Source organism: Zingiber officinale, chromosome 1A (genome assembly GCF_018446385.1).
Source record: "Zingiber officinale cultivar Zhangliang chromosome 1A, Zo_v1.1, whole genome shotgun sequence".
Taxonomy (NCBI): Eukaryota; Viridiplantae; Streptophyta; class Magnoliopsida; order Zingiberales; family Zingiberaceae; genus Zingiber; species Zingiber officinale.
The window spans coordinates 67,489,212-67,510,848 of record NC_055987.1 but is presented as its reverse complement, the minus strand read 5'-3'; the positions used below and the strand labels follow the sequence as shown (position 1 = coordinate 67,510,848).

The window sequence follows — 21,637 nt, the reverse complement described above, 5'->3', positions numbered from 1 at the left end:
TGTAAAATATCTATGTAATTAACTCCTATTTTATGGTCTTATAACATTTCTATGTTTAATAAAGTTATTTCTATGAAGAACTAAACATTATCTAGGGCAAGGGAGGCTTTGCCTTGTTTTCCTAAACTAACATTTACTCGCAGCCATGATTTAAGTAACCAAGAGGTGAACAATAACTATATAAGGAATAATACAAAGTTTGGTTGGTATACTGCCTAAATTCTTAAAATAGCCGAGGCAACGGTTAAACTGTGAGGTCCTTTATAGGTGAGGCTCAATGGAAGAAAAAGAGAGGAAAAATTAGGGTCGAAAAAATGGACAAAAATTTCTCGACCTAGTCTCTCCCAAAGAAAAACACCATACTTTTCATAATTACTTTTCACGTTTACTATTCACTCTTACAGTTCACTGTTTACTATTCACTTACTAGTTACTACTATTCACAATTATTGTTTACAATTACTATTTACTTTTTACAGTTCATGATTACTATTCACAATTACTGTCACAAACCGTTAACTTTGACACAAAGTATGAAAAATGCAAAATTTTACTTTGACATAAAGCACGCAAAAATTTGGTATTAGAGCCATCAGACCTTTTTAAGGACCTTTTTATATGCCCAGAGAAAAACGAAGTATAACCACTCTTAGTAAGCATCCAGATCACCAACAACTTACTACTTATTTGTGGTGCTACTTTTAAGTCAAATGGTATGACTAGCCATTCAAAATGACCTTCTAGACAAGAAAATGATGTTCATTCTATAGAGTCTGGATCCATCTTAACTTGCCAAAAACATGATTTCATATCAAATTTAGAATACCATTTAGAATCTTGTATTTTGTTAAGTAGTTGATCTTTATCTGGAATTTTATACTCATCTTCTTGGCAATTATACGTTTGTAATTGAATATTATTCTAGATTGTCCTCTTTTCTATTCAGCTCCTTTATTTACTATAAAGGCTGGACTTCTATATCTTGAAGTACTTTGTTGGATAGCTTCAAATTTTAATAATTGTTAGATACGCATTGTACATTCTTCTATTTCCCAATTGGTGTAAGTAAGTTTTGTGCTTTTATTGTTAAATCAGGATTGATAATTGCCCGTTTGCAATACATTGTATCTCTTTCCCAATACTTAGTCAGATTATCACATATAATTTCTAACTTTTCTAGTCTCGAGACCACATTGTCTATATCTGTTTGTGTAGATATTAACTGTACTAGCTTTGCTGGGGCTAAAAAATCAACTGGTATTTCTAAATAACTGAATAAATCCTGAAAAATTAAGGGATCCAAAATACTGTGGTCGGCAGTGTCAAAAGAGATATAAATTAGACAGGAGCTAATACAAGAATTTTTATCCAGACACTTACAGTGTGAGTTTGTGGTATTACGTTGAGTTTCTTATTCTTGGACTAAAGATGTAGGCATGGGTACGACCTTAATAGGAGGAGGTGCACAAGGAGCAGGAAGATTGGACGGAGGGGTATCATCCTATACGTATAGTGGAAGGATAGTTAGAGACAATAGGGGAGAGGATATAAGTAGAAAGAAAAAGGGCATAATCTTTGGTAAGGAGAAGGCCACGATCGGATTGAACCAGAAAGTTGAGGCCAAGAATAAGATGGATATTAGAGTGTAAGAGGGGTTTCATCCATAGTTTGGAGAGGGAAAGAGGACTGAAAGTATCACAATTGGTATAAAAACGAAGATGGACATTGGTGACAAACTTTGTACTAGTGAATGTTTTACCATCAAATTGTGTACTAACCAAAGGATGAGTAGTAGTTTTAATAAATGTGGCAGGTAATGTTGATAAAAGGGTTGTTTCATCAATAGTAGAGTTGGTAGCTCCACTGTTAAGAAAAGCATGTAATATAAATTCATGGTCGTGGATGTTGACAAGACAACGAACTGTGATGTCCATAGTGCGACTAGTATTATAGATACTTGGAGTTTTTATAAACACCATGTCTAACTGTTGTGATGGCTTTTGAAAAGTGATTCCTTTACCCTTATCAAGGGCAGGTGGACTTGATGGGCGAAGTTGCTTAAGTTATGCTTCGATTTGATTTAGTTTTGTCTCTAGGACCGCAATCCTTGTTTCAATAAGAAGCTTCATGGGGCCCTTGAGTGGTTATGACTGGGATATGAATACCATAATGATTGTCTAGGCAAAGATTGCAACATTGTTTTCTACAAAGAGAACAAGTTCCTCGTTTGTCTAAAGAAGGATAATAGCTACATATAAAACAGGGGATGTTTGTGGTTCCTGTTTTTAATGTCCACTGATTGGAGCAGTCTGAGTGGGAATCGGGTATATGCTGGGAGGAAAGCCCTTGTTGTAACATCATGTCTACATTTGGTAAGCATATCTCTTCCCATTGTTCTTCCAAATTCTCAAGGTCTTCTTGTATTAAGTCCATATTTATCTACTAATCTTCGTAGACTTGGTAGCAAGGAATTTATTAAAGTATAGTCAGAGGAAGAGGGTACTTCCTCTATCTCTTCAAAGGAGACAATTGAATAGATGGAAGAAGTAGCCGAAACATCTGATTGTATTTCGACTAGGTCCAAGTTTGTACAAGTAACTAGTTGAGCTTCCTAGGTATAAAGGTTTTTCTTTGTAAGATATGTTGAAGATAGATATCTTGGTTCATGGCAAGCAAAACATGTAATTGTATTAGCAAATGTCTTCTTAGGTTTAAATTTTCTTACATGTTTATATGTTTATCCGTGTTTAAGTATGGTTTCTTTTTTCTACTTTTTCTTGCAAAGTACTTTTTCTTTGATTTTTCTTTATGTTTTGACTGTATAGTTCTCATAGGTTGTTTCCCTCGTCTCTTATAGTATCTTTGTTGATTAAGACCGTATTGTTGTGGTGTATAAATTTGACTAAAAAATCATAGTGTTGATTTTTAAGTTATTTCTGTATTTGAATGTAAGTACATTTTTCTTTTAATACTACTATAATATGTTGGATCCGTACTCCTATATTATTATATTGTGGTGGGACTTTTATATCAGCCTAGGCTTTATGAATTTCTTTTCCCAATTCTCTAATAATTTACTAAATAGTCTTTCTCCCAATTCTAGGTTACAATAATTGCCCGAGATTGCTATTAAGGCTACAAAGTCGTTACAAAATGGTTTGATTCAATTCTAACTAAATAGCTGAAGTTGTTCCAGATCTCTCATTGCTTCTCTTTGTCTTAAGTCTAATCTGTATTAGCATCTTTTGTTGTTAATAATCTATGGATCGTGTAGCAAAAATTTAGGATGTTATTTCCTTGGGCTGTCATTCTAGCAATTTCTTCAGGAAATTTGTTATAAGATTCCCATGCCACTCTAGCTACATCTCCTAAATAGTTTTCTCCTATGCATATCATTGCTTCGCCTAATTCAATGTCTAGTTCATGTTTAGCTTGATAGTCCCTTTGGACTAATACAATCCATTGTTCTAAATACGTGTCATACATTTGAGGGTCATCACATTCAACTATATTTAATAACACTGAATTTTTCCCAAAATAAGTAATTTCTAGTGGTTTTCTTTTTCCTATAGTTCTAAATAATGGATTGTTGTTTGTGTATGGAGCAATTCCTGTTCTAGGCGGATGGCCTTAGCCATAATCTCTTGCTCCCATGAAACTTTCATGATATCGTACTGCTACAGGGGGTACATTTAAGGGTGTCCTAGAGGTCCCGGTTGATTATGCTGAATTCATAAGAATTTGGAGTTGTTTTCTGGCAATGATATTTTGCTCATCATCATAATAAAGTTCCCGGTCTTGATTTAGTCTTTGCTGTTATTTTTCAAGATGTTCAAATTCTATTAATTCGTCTAATGTTTTATAGGTTGTGAGGTCAGCTGGGTTATATATGTATTCATCTAAATCATTATAAAATCCTTGATCTTCTTGTTCTTTGTTAGTAGGTATATTTTTGATATTCATTAAGGTAAAGTTTTCTCCTTCCTTTTTCCTCATTTGTATTTTGTAAAGTAGAAGGTTGGTAGTCATTAAATTGTTTGTTAGTAGGTATAGTTTCAATATTCATTAAGTTAAAGTTTTCTTCTTCTTCCTCATTTGTATTTTCTAAGGTAGAAGGTTGGTAGTCATTAAATCTTATTATCATCTTTCCGTGTGTATTTTTATACATGATAGATTCTGTAGGTATGAGTGTTTGCTGTTATGGGTTGAGTTCTAGGTTTCGGAAGGATATGCCTCTGGAAGTCAAAGCTTTAATAATAGTATTAATTTGTACTTTAAAACTATTATTGATTTGTGTCATTGTCTTTCCTAAGAAAATGATATCAATCTGAAGGTTATGTTGTAGGAAATTTCCATAACCTTTGGCTTGAATTTTGATTTTAATATGTTTTACAAAATCTGCAATTGTCATGTTAAAATTGGAACAGAAGTATGTAATGCCAAGATTGTTATTCATGTCTACCTCAATAAGTCCTATGATTGTTTTTTCAGTATCTGAAAATCTGTAGTCATATAAGACTAAAAAGACTTTTGTTCCTATTCTTTTTCTCGTTAATCCTATAAGGTCAAACACTAGTAATCCTAGATGGATATAATTATATCTTCTTTGTAAAAGTATTTTTGTAGGCTCATCTGTCATAATGGTTAATCTCTCTTCCCCTCCATCTGGTAAATGTAGTGGTTGAATCCTATGATATCTGTAAAGTGATGTGGAAAAAGATAATCTTCCTTGGTTATATAATCTTCTTGGATTCATTGTATTTAATTGTTCATTAGAAAAAATTTCTAAATTATTTTCCATATCTATTAAGTCTACTAATTGATATGTATTTGTTGAGGTACTATTTCTTCCTTTAGTTATAATGCTATCTAGCCAAGAAGTTGTGTTTTTTTTGGTCTGTCCTCTCATTGTTTAAGAGGTGCCTGTAAAAGGTCAGTTTGTGTTCTTGTCAAACTCATTGTCGGTTAAGAATGAATAAGTTTTAGGTTGCTTTTTGAGATTATAGTTCCTGTGGATAATTTACTTAGATCTCTTGTCAGATTTTTTATACTTTCTTGCCACTCTGTAGCCTTAGTTGTCTTTTGTAATTGGGTCTCTAGGTTTAACAATTTGTTTTCTATTAATGTAATTATGTGATGTTAGTAAGGCTAATATTGTATCGTTCTGTTGGATTAATACTTGATCTCCTTGTCCAGTGACTTCAAGGTTGTTATAACTGTTTTCTTGTGTTTTTGAGAATTGTTTGGAAAATTCTAAGGCTCCTTGTCCAATGACTTCACGGGTTCGAATTCTGGAAACAGCCTCTTGCAAAAAAAACAGAGTAAGGCTGCGTACAATGGATCCTTCCCGGGATCCCGCCTAGCGGGAGCTTTGTGCACCGGGCTACCCTTTTTCTTCATAGTAAGTATTTTCAAAGTTTAATTTGTTCATTTATATTTGATTTCTTCAAGCGTCAGATGTATTCTTTTGAATTCTTCTGTTAGTTGTGTTTGATTAAATTGTCAGTAGCTCCTTTAGGTATATTAATAATTTTCTGGGTTCTATATTAGATTTGTTTAATTGAGAAAGCTTGAGTAGAGAGTCCTGAGATGTTTTCAAGAAATCTAGATTTTGTTTAAGGCTACTTAGCAACTTTGTTTGTTAATGTAATTTTTCTGTTAACTGTTCGATGAAAACTTGTTATTGGTCTTGTTTTGCAGTTATACTTAAGAAGCGCACGCAGGACAATCATTTTTATTTTAAGATATTTCTATAATTATTTTATTGTCAAGCTTCTAGGCAGGCCTACTGCCTAGTGGCTAAGCAATGGGTCATTTGCCTATCGCTTGGATCTACCTTTTAATAGCTTGGTCCTTAGGAAAGAGTTTAGAGGATAAAACGAAAATGACATATCTAATATGCGCATTCAATGACTGAACATAAACAATATATGATATAAAGTTATAAACATCATTCTGCATGACTCAAAAACAAACATTGTTATATCATCCCGATGCAAGTGAACAATACACAATTTCCATGTTCAATTAGTAGTACCCACTTCAATTCACAAGGTATTTACAGGCAAAAGAATTCATCAAAAACCCCGGCAATGATGATATATCTAAATCTAGTAGCTAAACCAGACACCTTTTGTTAGTAAAAAGGGAATGCAATTGAGTATAAATGTTCTTATGAGTTATATAAACCAATTAAAAACTAGGTCCTTAAAACTAAATGTAATTTATCTTTTTGTTTTAATAACATTTCCCTTAAAGCGATCTTTCTATGTGTGATTTTCATCATTGGTTCTGCAAAAAAGGCATGTAGAAAAATAAAGACACATTCAAACTCCATCTATATGATCATATAATTGACTTTCAGTCATTTTGGAAGTGGCAATTTGTTCTCTAAGCAAGATCCTATGTTATTAAAAACTTGAACTACTCATTGGAAAAGCTTCAGCATGAATTCCTATCGAAAATTAACAGTTATGGGAACAACGAACTATGCCAAAGTAGAGGCAAGAGAAAGGCTATGGAACTAGTATTTAAACCTTTGATGTTGCACGTAGTGCGAAGAACACATGAACTAAACTCTTGCACGTGTCAGATCGAACAAGTGTTTGAAAGGAGTGGACTTCCTGCAATAAGAAAAGTTAATTGTCATTAGAAACTACTTGAGATGCATCCATCCAACTATATTCTACTATGGTACAAGTGAAATTGGTTTACCTTCCACAATCCAGCACGAGGACCAGAAACTATGCCCTCTTCAATCACATCAATACAAACCAAAGGGTGTAGGAGATTGGCAGCCTGCTTTTGAGCCTGAGCTCTTGCAAACTTAAGAATTTCCCTAGCATCTCCAAGGGATTCTAATTTATCAGTTTTATAAAGACTCTTGATCCATGGTTTTCTACACTCAGCAATTTCCAAAGCCCAGTAGCGAGCTGTCTTCAACAATTCATCAGATGATGAGAGAGCATCAACCAGACCTAACTTGTATGCTTCCTCTCCTTTCACGGACTTGGATAACTGCAAGAGATGGACATAGTCATATGCCAAAAGACCTCCAAAAAGAGAGTTAAGGAGACAAAACTGATTGTACCAAAATAATTTCAAGTGCTTTGGTAAGTCCCACAAGGCGCGGAAGGCGCTGTGTTCCTGAAGAACAAAAAAAATCAACTAACCATCATTAAAAACGGAAGTGTGGCTTCTTTCCATGTCAGTATAAGAGGAACAGTTCTGAATAAAATCAATATACTACACAGTTCTTACATATGAAAACCATAGTAAATGATGATGCTTTGTTAAGAATTAAACATTTCAAAAGTTCAACCATTGACCTAATTTTATATGAATAATGTATTACGTGACAGATGGCTCCATGAAATCTAAAAAAGGTACCCATAAATAGGCTTCTTCATAGAGTTGAAGCCAACATCACCAAACAGATCAAAGGTTTAAAATTTCAAGTCCTAGTTTCAATTTATATTTTTATAAATATTTGATTGTTATAAATGTTTGTTATCGAGTCATATATGAGATGCTGAATGTTGAATTTAAATTTTGATATTATCTTATGAAATATTTGATGTTTATTGAATAAAAGTCGATTTAGAATTAACTAAAGTGTTCAAAGTAGACATTAACTAAAGTGTTCAAAGTAGACATGGCACGATCAAGTAGGTTTAAATTAAATTTAATTTGATCCGTTTAAAATTAAACTAAATTTATATATAAAATAATTTGATTTATTAGTAGTATATTTTATGAAGTTAGAAATTATATTATATTTAATATTTTATCTTCCTTAATAATTTGTTGCTCACCTCCTTAAAGGTTTTTTTTTCTCTATGTTTATCCCGTGGACAGATAAAAAAAAAATAATCATCCTTAACAGGTATGTTTCTCTTTCTTTACTCTTGTACAAATGAAGGGAAAAAAAAATAAATGAAAGAGGGATTAATAAGGAAAAAAATTAATGGATGGAAGAGGAAAAAAAATTAAGAAGAAAAGAAAATTATCTTGGTGCAGGAAACACCAAACGATCGAACATGAGTTTTGATTATGTCAAAGGGTCCAAAATTAAATTGTCTTGTGATCTAACAAGGTTGATTGAGCTTGCATGAAAGTCCTAAAAAAGTCCTAATGGATTCCAAGCAGGTGGAAAACCCTAGGGATGGTAACCCTAGGTCCTAGGGGGCGGTAACCCTAGGTGATGGAAAGTTCTAACTGTGGTTAGGTAGATGGAAAACCCTAGGGGGTGGTATCCCTGGGTCCTAAGGGGTGGTAACCCTAGGTAGAAAGTCTTGGCGGGTCGAGCGCTTTGGGCAAAATCCTAGAGTCAGAGACTCTAGATGAAAACCCTGGTGGTTGCGGAGCATGTGGAAGTCTGGACGGGTCGTAGAGCGAACGTCCAACATGAAGACCTGAAGTCTCGAGTGCTGAGCAAAAGTCCAGTCGGTCTAAAGGACCGGTCTGACAACAGGTAACTTCTCCTGAGAGGCGTAGGTGAGGGCACATTCTCCGGTGAGAGAACAGTAGGCGTCGGTTCGACCTAGGGTTTCAGGAGGAAATCTGAAGTCAGAACCGGACAGTCCGAAGGCTATCAAGTTATTGATTTATATAGTATTTGTTATTTTGTCTAACTCTGTTTTGCAGGAAACTAACAGTTTTGCAGGGTTGAACCTAGTCTTGATCGGTCGAGCGAACGTCTGGATCAGTCGACCGAACCTCAGTACAAAAGCATCAGAATTCCAACTCTCGATAAAGTGTTGACCAGAGATTCGGTCGACCGAGCCTCGAAATTGATCGACCAAACTGAGGATAGACAGAGACTCATTCGAGCCAGGTTGATCGGATCAAATGAGGCAAAGATCATCAGCTGATCGGTCGACCGAACGGCGGGATCGATCAACCGAATGAAGGCTCTATTCGGAGAGACTGCATTTGGACGGAAGGACGGGTGGGTTCAGTAGGTTCGGTCGACCGAATCATGGGATCGATGGACCGTTCCGAGTCGAGTCAAAACTTGATCTCGAGATCAGAGGATCTAGATCAGGTTTGAAGAGGCTATAAAAAGAGGTCTCGGCCAACACTTCAGAACACCAAAAATCTGCGCTCCTATGTGATGCTCTGAAACACTTCCACAACGCTCAACTGCTACATTGACAATCGACGAACCTTTCCATCATCTTTGTATTGTCGGTAACTTAGTTTAACATTGCAATTGTACTTGTTCTTCTTGTAAAGATTTCTCGAGCTTATAGTGATTTGCCCAACGTAAGCGATCAACAATCGCGGGCCTTGGAGTAGGAGTCGTCACAGGCTCCGAACCAAATAAAAGAAAACTGTTAGCGATTGTGTTTGTTTCTTTTCTTTATTCCGCTGCGTTATTCTGAGTTTTCCGAAACGAATGAATTAGCCATGCGTGTTATCTCCCCCTCCCTTAGCACGTCATCGATCCTACAAATTAATGGAGAAAGGAATCACTGTTTAAAAAAAAAATTTCAATTTAAAATTAAAAATTCAAAGAAAACAGCAGAAATAATAAAAATTAAACAAAAAATCGCAGCTACTGCGGCAACCTAGTGTTTGCGACCAAAGATGCATTATTGTAATGAATATACATCAAATGAATATATTCCATATTTCTACGTAACTGTAACATCAAAGTGTTGGATCGAGTCGCACGTGAGAAGAGGGTGAATCATGCGGTTTGAAAATCTCGTTCTTTTCGATTTTCAAATCAAAATACGAATGCAGCGGAATAAGAGAATAGACAAATGAAAAACAATACGAACACAAACGGTTTACTTGGTTCAGAGCCTTAGACGATTCCTACTTCAAGACTCAAGTCCCGCGGACCTATCAATGGATAATCTACTAAAAAAAACCTCTTCTGGTACCTCCGGAAGAGGTGATGGAGTACAAAAAGATCAGAAAAATGTAACAGACTACACTTTCCGTTTACAGAAATTAAGTACAGAAAAAATGACTTTGTTACCGACACGTCAGGATCAAATCGAGAGAGCACGAGTGTCAATGTCGATCTACAGGCTGCGATCGGAAGTCCTCGGAACAGTTGTCGGGCGCAGCAAAGTCGCAGCAGTTTCGCAGCAAGAAGTCGGAGAAGTCAGAACCTCAAATAGACGAGTAGTAGCTCGTATAGTAGTTGTTGGTTGATGTTTGGTTAATACTGCCTTATAAAGGGACCTTATAAAGGGTATGGAAGGCGCCTTCCATTGAAGGCGCCTTCAACATGGTAAATCTGATCCTGACTTCACTATGCCTTATCTGCAACGGGGTCCAAAATTTATCCCTAGGAAGGTGCCTCAAGCCATTGAAGGCGTCTTCCATGAAAGTATGAAGGCGCCTTCCAATGCTTGAAGGCGCCTTCGGGTACTGTTCATCCGAAGACTTTTTGCTCCTTTTTCCCTACAAGTTGTGTTAGTCCAAATCTAAAACATCTAACCTGCAAGCACAGTGATAATAAGGAATAATAATTAGCTCCCAAGACCATGAACTAGTTAAGGTCTCAAATTAAGGATCCAAAATGGACCTAACTTGGATCGACGCTTACTGTCCCTCAACCGAGACGCGTCCTCACTTAGTCACTCTCCTCCACTTACCTTTACTTACCAATTTGTTATTGGTTGACTAGCCTCTTAACCCACCATGTCTTTATGCCAACTATCCGGTCTGTAGACCCAAATGGACTTCTGCCGGTTGTCCAGTCCCGCGGACCCAACCGATCTTCTCGCCAGATATCCGATCGGCCTGTTGACCTATCTAGACTTCGCACAAACTATCTGGTCTCATAGACCTAGCTGGATTTCTACTTGGTGTCCGGTCCTACAGACAATCAATTCCTACACACTTGGTAAAGTAATCAGATCACAAAAACACCCAACTTAACTCACTTGTCATTCATCAAAACCTGAGTTAGACAGTTAGTGCAAACTACACCAACAATCTCCTTTTTGATACAATGACGGCTTGGGTTAAAGTTATGAAAAGATATGCAAAAACATATATGAAAAATAACAAAAGAATAATCTAAGTTAGTTTCGTTTCATTCTCTTGGTCATTTTAGGGTTAATTTATTCTGATTTTCTTTGATTTTCTAACTTAAACTCTTACCCTCCCCTTTGGCATTCATCAAAAAAAATACACAGAGAAAGTAGGCAAGTTACAAAAAGTGAGTCTTGCAAATTAAGCACGGAAGATCAAGTTTGTCAATTTCAAAATTTACAGGTTAATTGGAGGGAGTAGTAACTGTAACCAAAGACAATTAATTTGTTTTGAAAAATACTTTGTAAAGTAGCTTTCAAGATATCTAAATTTATAAAGCTAGATTTGACAACTCATTTTAAATTTTTTTTTTAAAAAAAATCATTGGTTAGGTAAGCAATAATCTTTTTCAAAATCGGGAGTTTGAATGTTTTAACTTGAAATGCTTTAAAAAATATTTTCGAAGTATGTTTAACTTAGAAATAGTTTTGAAATGCTTAGAAAAAGTTTTAAACCAAAAATATTTTTAAAATATTTTTCAAGCACAATTGATTTGTAGGATATAAGAAAATTGAAAACACGTTAACAAGAACTTTTCAAAATAGGTTTTAAAATGGTTTTAAATTATCTCCCCAGGACCTAATATAAAAATATTTTAAAAAAACGTTCTTAAATGTCTAACCACTAGTTACTAATTGACTACTAGATGATAGTAGTTTTCATTTGGTTAGTTAAATTAAGTAAATGCATCCAGTTAGTGTTTGACTAAAAATGGATCACTTAACCTGATCAGTGTTTGGTATTTTACGCTCAAACTTGTGTTGATGCACTAATATAAGTATCTTAAGTCCAGGCAATCTGCCTACGCATCTCACATCGTTCTAAGTTTATGAATACGCAATCAAGGTAAACCTAATGTGTTTGTGAGATGCTCAAATCCTAGATCTATAAGAACATGTTTTCTATGGGGTTGACCTAGGCTCAGGCTAAAATCAATTTTGAAAATTTAAGAAAATGGTAGTTTTAAGATAAGAAAAGAAAAGATTTTTTCTTAGAATTTTTAAATTATTTTAAGAATTTATTTGACCTATTCTATGAAACATATTCCTAATTGTCGACGTAATTTACTAAATTCACTTTCAGCGAGAGGTTTGGTAAATATGTCAACTAAATTTGATTTGGACGCAATATAATTGAGTTCAATATCGCCTGTAGTTGCATGATCCCTGATGAAGTGATGTTTGATTTCGATGTGTTTGGTTCTTGAATGATGCACTGGATTTTTTGATAAGTTGATTAAACTAACATTATCAATTAGTACTTTTGTATTTTTAAGGTTTAGATTGAAATCTTTTAGGATATGCATCATCCATAATAGTTGTGCAACGCATTCTCCTATTGCTATATATTCCGCCTTAGTAGTAGATAAAGTGACACAATGTTGTTTTCTACTAAACCAGCTACAAGTGATGGGCCAAGTAATTGGCAACCACCACTTGTACTTTTTCTGTCTAATTTGCAGTCGACATAATCTGAGTCAGAAAACTCTATAAGTTCAAAATTAGTCGTTCTAAGGTACCACATACCTGCGTTGGAAGTTCCTTTTAAGTATCTAAAAATTCTTTTAATATTGGCTAAGTGTGACTCATTGGAACATGTTTGGTACCTTGCATACATACTAACTACAAATAGAATATCAAATCGACAGGTAGTTAGGTATAGTAGGCATCCTATGGCGCTTCTGTAATATTTGAGGTCTATATATTTTTCATTTGGATCATTATCTAGGATTATGTGATGGATATTGGAGTTTTAATTTCTTTTGAGTTTTCCATGTCAAATTTCTTAAGTAATTCAAGTGTATATTTTTGTTGATCAACGTAAGTTCCTTCATTTGTTTGTTTGATTTGTAGACCTAAAAAGAATGTTGGTTGTCTTACTAGACTCATTTCGAATTCTTGTTCCATCAATATTATGAATTCTTGTGTTAGTTTTAAATTAGTTGACCCAAATATTATATTATCTACGTAGATTTAAGCTATAAAGAAATCTTGATTGACTGTTTTGACAAATAGGGTTGGGTCTACTTGACCTTGTTTGAAGTTTTTTGAGACTAAGTATGTGGTTAACCTCTCATACCACGCTCTAGGAGCTTGTTATAGGTCATAAAGGGCTTTCTTTAGTTTAAACACATAATTAGGGTATTCCAAGTTTTCAAACCCTAGAGGTTGACCTCCATATACCTTTTCCTTAATCAATGCATTTAGAAAGGTTGATTTAACATTCATTTAATATAATTTGAAAGCTTTATAGGCCGTATAGCTTTAATAACATTCTAATTGATTCAAATATGACGACCGGGGTAGAGGTTTCATCGTAGTCAAATCCCTCAACCTGACTAAAACCTCTTGCTACTAATCTGACTTTATATCCAACTGACTAATGCTAAATAGATTGTATTCGAAATTTTCAACAAGTAATATTTTTTTAACAATAAAGTCAGTTTTGAGTTCGATATTACCTATCACAATTATCTTGAGTTTGCCGTTATTTTTAAAGGCAACTGTTCCTAAGCTTTTTTATATGTTAGTTGAGTGAACTTGAAACATCCACTATCCAATATCCACTTTGTTTTCTACAAAAGGTAGGAGTTATTTATCAATTTAATACATTAATTTGAATTTGAATTTTAATTTAAGTTTTAGGTTAAATTTAATTTTAAGTTTTAATTTATGTTAAGATTTAATTTATGTTGAGTTTTAATTTTAATTTAGGTTTTTAGACTTTAATTTATTTTGATTTAATTTATTTTATTTTAATGTTAATGTTAATTTAATTTAATTTAATTTAATGTTAATTTAATTTGATGTAATTTATTTTAAATTATTTTAATTTAATTTTAAATCCTTAATCATCTCACCCGCAATCAGGGAATCTTATAATTTTGTGAGATGAGTTAGACTGAATTTCAAAGTTTTGTTTAAACTTTATGTTAGATTCAAGTTTGGCTTTGGATTCAATACATAGGCATTTTTTGGATAAACTTCTAAGATATGGTGAGTCATCTGGACATCATTAGTGTAACCATGCCTTCAAAATTTTTCACTGAACTTATTACAAAACTTTGGTCTAACCAGTTAGGATTACTAAGGGGTAGATTCAGTTAATTCCACTCAGTCAAATGCACCAGGTCGAAACCATATCTTCCTAAGCATACATAGACAAAGTTTCCCTAACCTACTATCATCCAAAACTTCTCAAGTACCGTTTATTAAGTTAAACTATTGTCTCTATTTAGACTAGTCCTAATTACCCATCCAAGTAAATTATTGATTTTGGAAATACCAACTAGTTTGGAGTCTCCCCTGAATTATTGAGTTTTGGGTTTTAAGTTTTGGGTTTATATCGATAATTATAATAAACTTGATTATAGTTTGAGTTTAGATTACCTTTGGTTTTACTTAATTTAGGCTAATTCAATTTTATTTGATTCCTTTGGTTTGAATCTATTGGAGGTTTAATTTTTGAGTTTGAGATTGAGTTAGTTGATTTATTTTGATTTATGTAGTGAATTTTATTTCTAGGCACACAGTATTGATTGAGTCCTACTTGCGTGGTTAAGCACGCTTTCGGAACCTAAGCCTTGGTTTCGTTTTTATTTTGTTTGAGTAATGATATAAATGTTTTGTGAGTTGAACTGGACTTGTTTCCGAATCCGGACTTATTGTGCACAGCTCTTTGTGATCAAGTATCATATCAAGGTACTTGGATCTAGTTGTGAATTTCTCTAGTAGTTCTTTTAGTTCAACTATTTCGCCTTTCAATTTGAAATTTTCCTCTTCAAGTTTTGCAACTTGAGTTGGGATTTCAAGTTGAGTCGGCTCAATTGTTGAGTCCGAATTTAGTTGTTCATTAAGTATTTTATTTTCTTTAGTTAGTTCGTTTATTTGATCTTCAGATGCAGTCAATTTCTTATGTAAACATGCTATTATTTTAAAAAACTTTTTACTTTAAGTAAAATATACCTCATCGAAACCTTCGAAAACGAGTGCGGACTCGTGGCTCGATTCGAGTTCGGACCCATCTTCTTATTCACTTTCCGATTCTGATCCGTATGCCATCAATGAGAGGTAGTTGGTATGCCTTGGTTCGTCGGTGTCTGATTCTTCTACGGATGATTCATCCTAAGTCGCCTTGAGGACTTTTTTCTTCTTGAGATTCGGGTAATCGATCTTGTAGTGTCCCTTTTTGTTGCATCCAAAGCATGTAACGTTTGTCTTGTTGTTGGAGTTATAAGTGGAGTTGATCTCTGTAAGTCCTTTTTGGTGAAGTTCTTCTTTCTCCTGGTGAACATTTTTCCTACCAGGTTCACCAGGTATTCTTTATCGTCTGAGTCAGGGTCAAACTCGATTTCAAGATCCAGCTTGGTTCTAGATTTTTCTTTTGACATTCCTGCAAGAAGAGCAATATCTTTCTCAGGTTTAACGTTAATCTGTTCGTGTAGCTCTAATTCACAAAAAAATTGGTCTAATTTTAGTTTAGATAAGTTCCTCGAAATTTTGTAAACATCCACGATGGATGAGGGAAGGCATTTAGGATATACCTTATCAAGTCTCGGTTCTCCATCTGATGATCGCTTATGTGGAGCCCGTTGAGGATATCCTTTATCCTCGCGTGTAGCTGACTGAGAGATTCTTCTTCCTACATTTTTATGTTAAATAGCTTATTTAAAAATAAATCCCTTTTAGTTACCTTTACGTCGTTGATTCCCTCGTGTAGTTCTATGAGCTTGTCCAATAGCTCCTTTGCATTTTTGTGTGGGCCAACGTGGTTTAGCTCCTCCTTTGTTAACCCGCACTGGATTGTGTTGAGGGCCTTGAAGTCAATCTGGGCCTTCTTCTTGATTTCCGTATTCCAATTTACCAAGTCCATTGGAATTCCGGCATTGTCAACTGGCGCCTTGTACCCTTTGGTGATGCTAAATCATTGGACAAAGTTAGTCTTTAGATAGACTTCCATTCGCCTCTTCTAGTAGGGGTAGTCGTCTCCTTTGAAGAGGGGAGGACGAACAATGCTATATCCTTCGTTTTGGGTGAAATAGAAAGCTAAAGATGGGTGTCAAGACTTGGTCTTGGATTAGCATAGTTTTGCAAAGATAAAACAAATATTGAAGAGCTCGAGTTGTGTTGCACCTACTTCGAGTTAAAACCGAATGAGAAAAATTATCTGAAGGGTAAAGTTTTACCAATTCGAATAAAAAGAGAAAACACCAAAATCCGAAAACGATTCCCCTGGCTTGATTGGTGGTTGCACCAATTCAGAGCAGAACTCTGAGAACTTTGATACCACTTATTGGATCGAGTCGCACATGAGAGGGGGGGCGAATCACGTGGTTTTGAAAATCTCATTCTTTTCGGTTTTCAAATCAAAGTATGAACGCAACAGAATAAAAAAATAGACAAATGGAAAATAATACGAACACAAGCGATTTACTTGGTTCGGAGCCTTCGACGACTCCTATTCCAAGACCCAGGTCCCGAAGACCTATCGATAGGTAATCCACTAAAAAACCTCTTCCGGTACCTCCGGAAGAGGAGATTGAGTACAAAAAGATCGGAAAAGTGTAACAGACTACACTTTCCGTTTGCAAAAATTAAGTCCAGAAAAAATGACTTTGTTACTGACACATAGCGATCAAAGCGAGAGTGCACAAGTGTCGATGTCGATCTGCCGACCACGATCGGAAGTCCTCGAAGCATGTCGGGCGCAGCTGATTCGCAACAAGAAGTCGAAGTAGTCGGAATCTCAAATAGACACGTAGTAGCTCGTATAGTAGTTGTTGGTTGATGCTTGGTTGAGACTGTCTTATAAAGGTCATGGAAGGCGCCTTCCATACCCATTGAAGGCGCCTTCAACATGGTAAACCCGACTTCACTGTGCCTTTCTACGACGGAGTCCAAAATTTATCCCTTGGAAGGCGCCTTCAAGCCATTGAAGGCGTCTTCTATGAAAGTGTGAAGACGCCTTCCAATGCTTAAAGACGCCTTCGGGTACTGTTCATCCAAAGACTTTTTACTCCTTTTTCCCTGTATGTTAGTCCAAAATTAAAACATCTAACCTGCAAGCACAATGATAATAAGTAGTAATTAGCTCCCAAGACCAGGAACTAGTTAAGGTCTCAAATTAGGGATCCAAAATGGACCTAACTTGGATCGACACCTACTGTCCCTCAACCGGGACGCGTCCTCACTTAATCACTCTCCTCCACTTACCTTTACTTACCAATTTGTTGTTGGTTGACTAGCCAACTATCCGGTCCGCAAACCCAACTGGACTTCTACCGATTGTCCAGCCCCGCGGACCTAACCGATCTTCTCGCCAGATATCCAGTCGACCCATTGACCTATCGGGACTTCGCACCAACTATCCCACTGACCTAGCTGGATATCTACCTGGCGTCCAATCCTACATACCATCAATTCCTACACACTTGGTAAAGTAATCAGATCATAAAAACACCCAACTTAACTCACTTGTCATTTATCAAAATCTGAATTAGATCGTTTGTGCAAACTGCACCAAACACAAAGATTTTGTTTAGGGATCAAGTTTCTGACATCAATGGAACAAGAAAAAGATTTATTGCATAATAATTCAGTCTAAATAAAACAATGTCTGCAAGAAAATTTTTCATGTGCCTATGATTGTAAAGATAATTTTAGAGAGAACCTCCAAATCCTGGGATGATTCCAAGCTGAAGTTCTGGCAGACCTAGTTGGGCTGTTGAAGTTGATATGCGTGCATGGCATGCCTATTACATGAGAAAGATATTATGTCTGTCATTGAAATATGATCTAATGTGCATATGCAGAACAAATAACAATGCATTATACCATTGCAATTTCCAGTCCGCCACCAAGAGCTAACCCATCTATGGCAGCAACTGATGGTTTTCTTGCGCCTGAGAAGCATAACAGCCATTGCAAGTTCATGATAGAAATCACCAGATTTGTACTTTGATACACATGTTTAACATAAAAAAAGACCCCCATTAACTACCTTCAAAAGTGTCAGTGATGACATCTATTGAAACATAGCCAACCTTCATTTGCTCAGCTGTTGAATTAGTAATTAAACAAGAGAATATGATGTAAACAAGTTGACAACAGTTATATATGCAATGAGAACCAGACATACTTTTCCCACTTTGAACACCACCAAAGGCAGAAATGTCAAAGCCTCCTGAAAATTTACCCTTTGCACCTGTATAATGTCAATATAAGATGACACATGCAATCACAGAGGCTACAAGGTGCTAAAGAATATTAGAGCTCAAGCTCGCACACACCTGTAATAACTATTGCCTTCACATCATCTCTGCTCAAAGCTTGTTCATAACTTCCTTTCAAACTCAGCAATACTGGAAATGATATAGCAGAAAAGGTGAAAAAAAAAAAATGGAACCAAACGACATAACATTGCTAACCAACCAACAATTCATATATTCTTAGGAACGGCTGAGAAAAGTATCATACAAAAACCTAAAATTGGGAATTATGCAGTGAAAACAACAAAAATATCCCAATGTTTGTAGTAAAACAAGGAAATTAAGAGTCAAAGAGAAACGCAGAGAATAGTCTAGTATTCTGAGTGAAATAAAGAAATAAGGAATCAAAAACAGATTTTTATCACCTTTATCAGTTTCCCATTTTATTGCTTCGAACAGTTTTTGACAATTTTCTCTTATTTATGGATCCATGTCTCTGTTCATCTAATGGATTTTGATCAATCCCTGTGAATATCAAAAGAAAACAAATTTTTCCTTAAGTTCTTGACAAAGGCCTTCCTAAATTTGTCATGTTGGGAGTTCCTAGTCAATGATCTTCATACAAATTCCGAAGACATGCTAATGGCCCCTTGTAAGACATGCTAATGGCCCCTTGTAAAAGTAGAACTTTTCAACTTCACCGTCTCCATAAATAAAACGCAATGGGTATAAACAATACTATTGATTGTTATAATATCATATTGACCCAATTAAATTATAAGAACATCATTTATTGAGAAAAAACATAGGAAGAGGTAGATATTTTAATTCTTTGAAAAAAAAATCTTTAATAATGGAAACCATATATCCAACTACAAGCCAACACAACGCACTTAAGCAGCGAAGAAGACGGAGATCTCGGCAATATGCTACATGACCAAGAGCAACAGAAAGACCCGGGCAGGACAACAAAAAGGGAGGGGAAGAGGAATCACCGTCAAGTGAGAGGGAATTGACGGGTGGGTTGATGATTGTGATCAGGGCAACGCCGTCAGCTCCCACCTCCATCACCGTTCTCCCAATGCTCGCCATCGTCGCCGCTGACTTTTGCTCTGCTTCTTCTTCGGAGGTTCACTTCGATCTGTTCGCCGATCCCGTGATGAGGAGGACAATCGAGACTCTGCTTATAGACAGGGAACATTGATGGTAAGGAAGCGTGGGCCATAGATGCGATGAAGGGATTGGGGCCTGGCCTGAGTTGGGTGGGTGGGATCGTGGGGGAAGACTGATCGGTGGCTGGTCCCGAATTTAGCAAGTGATCGTAATATTAGTCAACATTAAATAGATTATATGACACAAATTTACTATTAATTGATATACATTCATTTACAGGTTAGCTAAGTGACGTAATTTAGCAAGTGAAGTAATACTAGTCATCATTAAACCTATTATATGAATATAATTGCGCAGAGTGAGACACAAATTTGCTATTAATCGATATACATTCATTTACAGGTTAGCTAAATGACGTAATTTAGCAAGTGAAGTAATATTAGTCATCATTAAATCTATTATATGAATATAATTGCGCAGAGTGAGACACAAATTTGCTATTAATCGATATACATTCATTTACAAGTTAGCTAAGTGACGTAATTTAGCAAGTGAAGTAATATTAGTCATCATTAAATCTATTATATGAATATAATTGGGCAGAGTGAGACACAAAATTGCTATTAATCGATATACATTTATTTACGATTTTAATCAAGTTGACTGTTGGACTAGACTTGATGTAGAGAAATTGTCTATTAATTAATATAGATTTCTTTTCACTCTTATCAACCTGTCATTATCCTAACAAAGAGATATGACAAATGCATCTAAGTCATGGGTGACATATTCTAATTCATGATGGTAAAAGATAAATACGTTCATCTTCAACATCTCTGTCAATCTATCCCAGAGCTAACACAGAGGAGGTAAATCACGGACGACTACTAGCCTTTGAAATGTGACTAGCACATAAGGGAGATATTTACTTCAACTTTTCCGAGATTCGAATCTCAGACCTCATGATAGTAACATCTCATATGCTAGTCACTAGATCGTCCCGAGAGAACGACATACTCTAAGTCATGCTCAGTGATCTGGTGGGTTCAAGATCAAGGATGAGATGACTCTTAGACATCCTCAAGTTCTTTAGGTAGCTCAAATGCATATCAAGTCGACTTCCATTGGATTAGCTCCTTCCAGGTCAGCTATTGTTGTGCTAAGTAATTAATTATACGGACAAACTCGAGAGACTAAGTCAAATTTAGAGAAAAATAATCAAAAGGAAAGACACCAGTGAAGAAAATGTAGAAAAACGCTATCTACCTCTTAAAACAATATCATTACCTTATATAGGAGATGAAGAGGAGGTAGAGGTGGCCTCTATTCTCAAGGGATAAACTTCGTCCTCGTCCCACAATCTGCATGATCTTTTTGTAATTGAAACTGGTTGTTATTGGTATAGATAACACCAATAATCAAACATATATTTTTGATATCTAACAAATAGTTTAAAATTAAACTAAATGTATTTGACATGTGAATTAAATGTGCAAGTCACTCAACATGTGAGTCCGAGCGCCCAAAAGGTCTAAGCACCCGTGCTACATCGGAGATAAACTTTTATCTCATTTCAAGCATTTAAAATTCTTCCAGGTGGCTCGAGCAAGGCTATAAAAATAGTCCTGCTCCCAGAAGCTAAGAACAATAAGAAAAAGAGAGAAATAATACTTGTAATTGATTCAGTTTTAATTTAGCTTTCTAGTAGTGAGATTTAACTGATGTAAGAGGCTTCTCCACTCAGAGGAAAATTTTAGTGAGTTTTATATCTTCGTTGGATTAACAACCTCCCCGATTATAACCAAGTAATTTCTTTGTGTCTCGTTTTTTTAGTCTCTTAATTATTTTTTATGTAAGTATTGATAATTATTAAGCTACAAAGTTCGAAGAAGGTTCTTTTTCTTTGCAGGGCTATTCACCCCCCCCCCCCCCTCCCTTTAGCTGACACCAAGGATCCTACAAATGGTATCAGAGCCAGAATGTCTCAGAAGAACTAATTGTCGACTGAAGCACCGAGACGATGGCTGAACTGACATCTGCCCGCCGAAGTTCGAGGATAATTTGCGTTATAGAAAAAACGCATGGAGGTATTTTTTTGAAACTGAGTTTGAAATTCTTTTGATAATTAAATATGGTTTTGTTGCTCCCAAAGACCAACAAAGAAATGAAAATGAATAATACCAATGGAGCAAGAAGGAGCAAGCAGACTTCATATCAAACGGACGAGCCAAGTTCCACATACTCAATGTACTTCCACCC

The 21,637-nt window shown here is 35.5% G+C and overlaps 1 protein-coding gene across 1 annotated transcript in view; it reads right to left on the bottom strand.

Moving 5' to 3' along the window:
• Positions 1-19,443, bottom strand: part of LOC122025893 (glyoxysomal fatty acid beta-oxidation multifunctional protein MFP-a-like) — a 46,879-nt gene extending 27,436 nt beyond the window's left edge. Inside the window, exons 1-9 of the mRNA XM_042584695.1 lie at positions 19,261-19,443; positions 18,347-18,418; positions 18,196-18,261; positions 18,058-18,114; positions 17,892-17,959; positions 17,728-17,809; positions 7,091-7,146; positions 6,715-7,017; positions 6,537-6,623 (exon numbers count right to left, since the gene is read on the bottom strand). Of these exons, the coding sequence (XP_042440629.1) occupies positions 6,537-6,623; positions 6,715-7,017; positions 7,091-7,146; positions 17,728-17,809; positions 17,892-17,959; positions 18,058-18,114; positions 18,196-18,261; positions 18,347-18,418; positions 19,261-19,357 (888 nt within the window). The 5' untranslated portion in view covers positions 19,358-19,443. The remainder of the gene's footprint in view (positions 1-6,536; positions 6,624-6,714; positions 7,018-7,090; positions 7,147-17,727; positions 17,810-17,891; positions 17,960-18,057; positions 18,115-18,195; positions 18,262-18,346; positions 18,419-19,260) is intronic.
• Between the last annotated feature and the right edge of the window lie 2,194 nt (positions 19,444-21,637).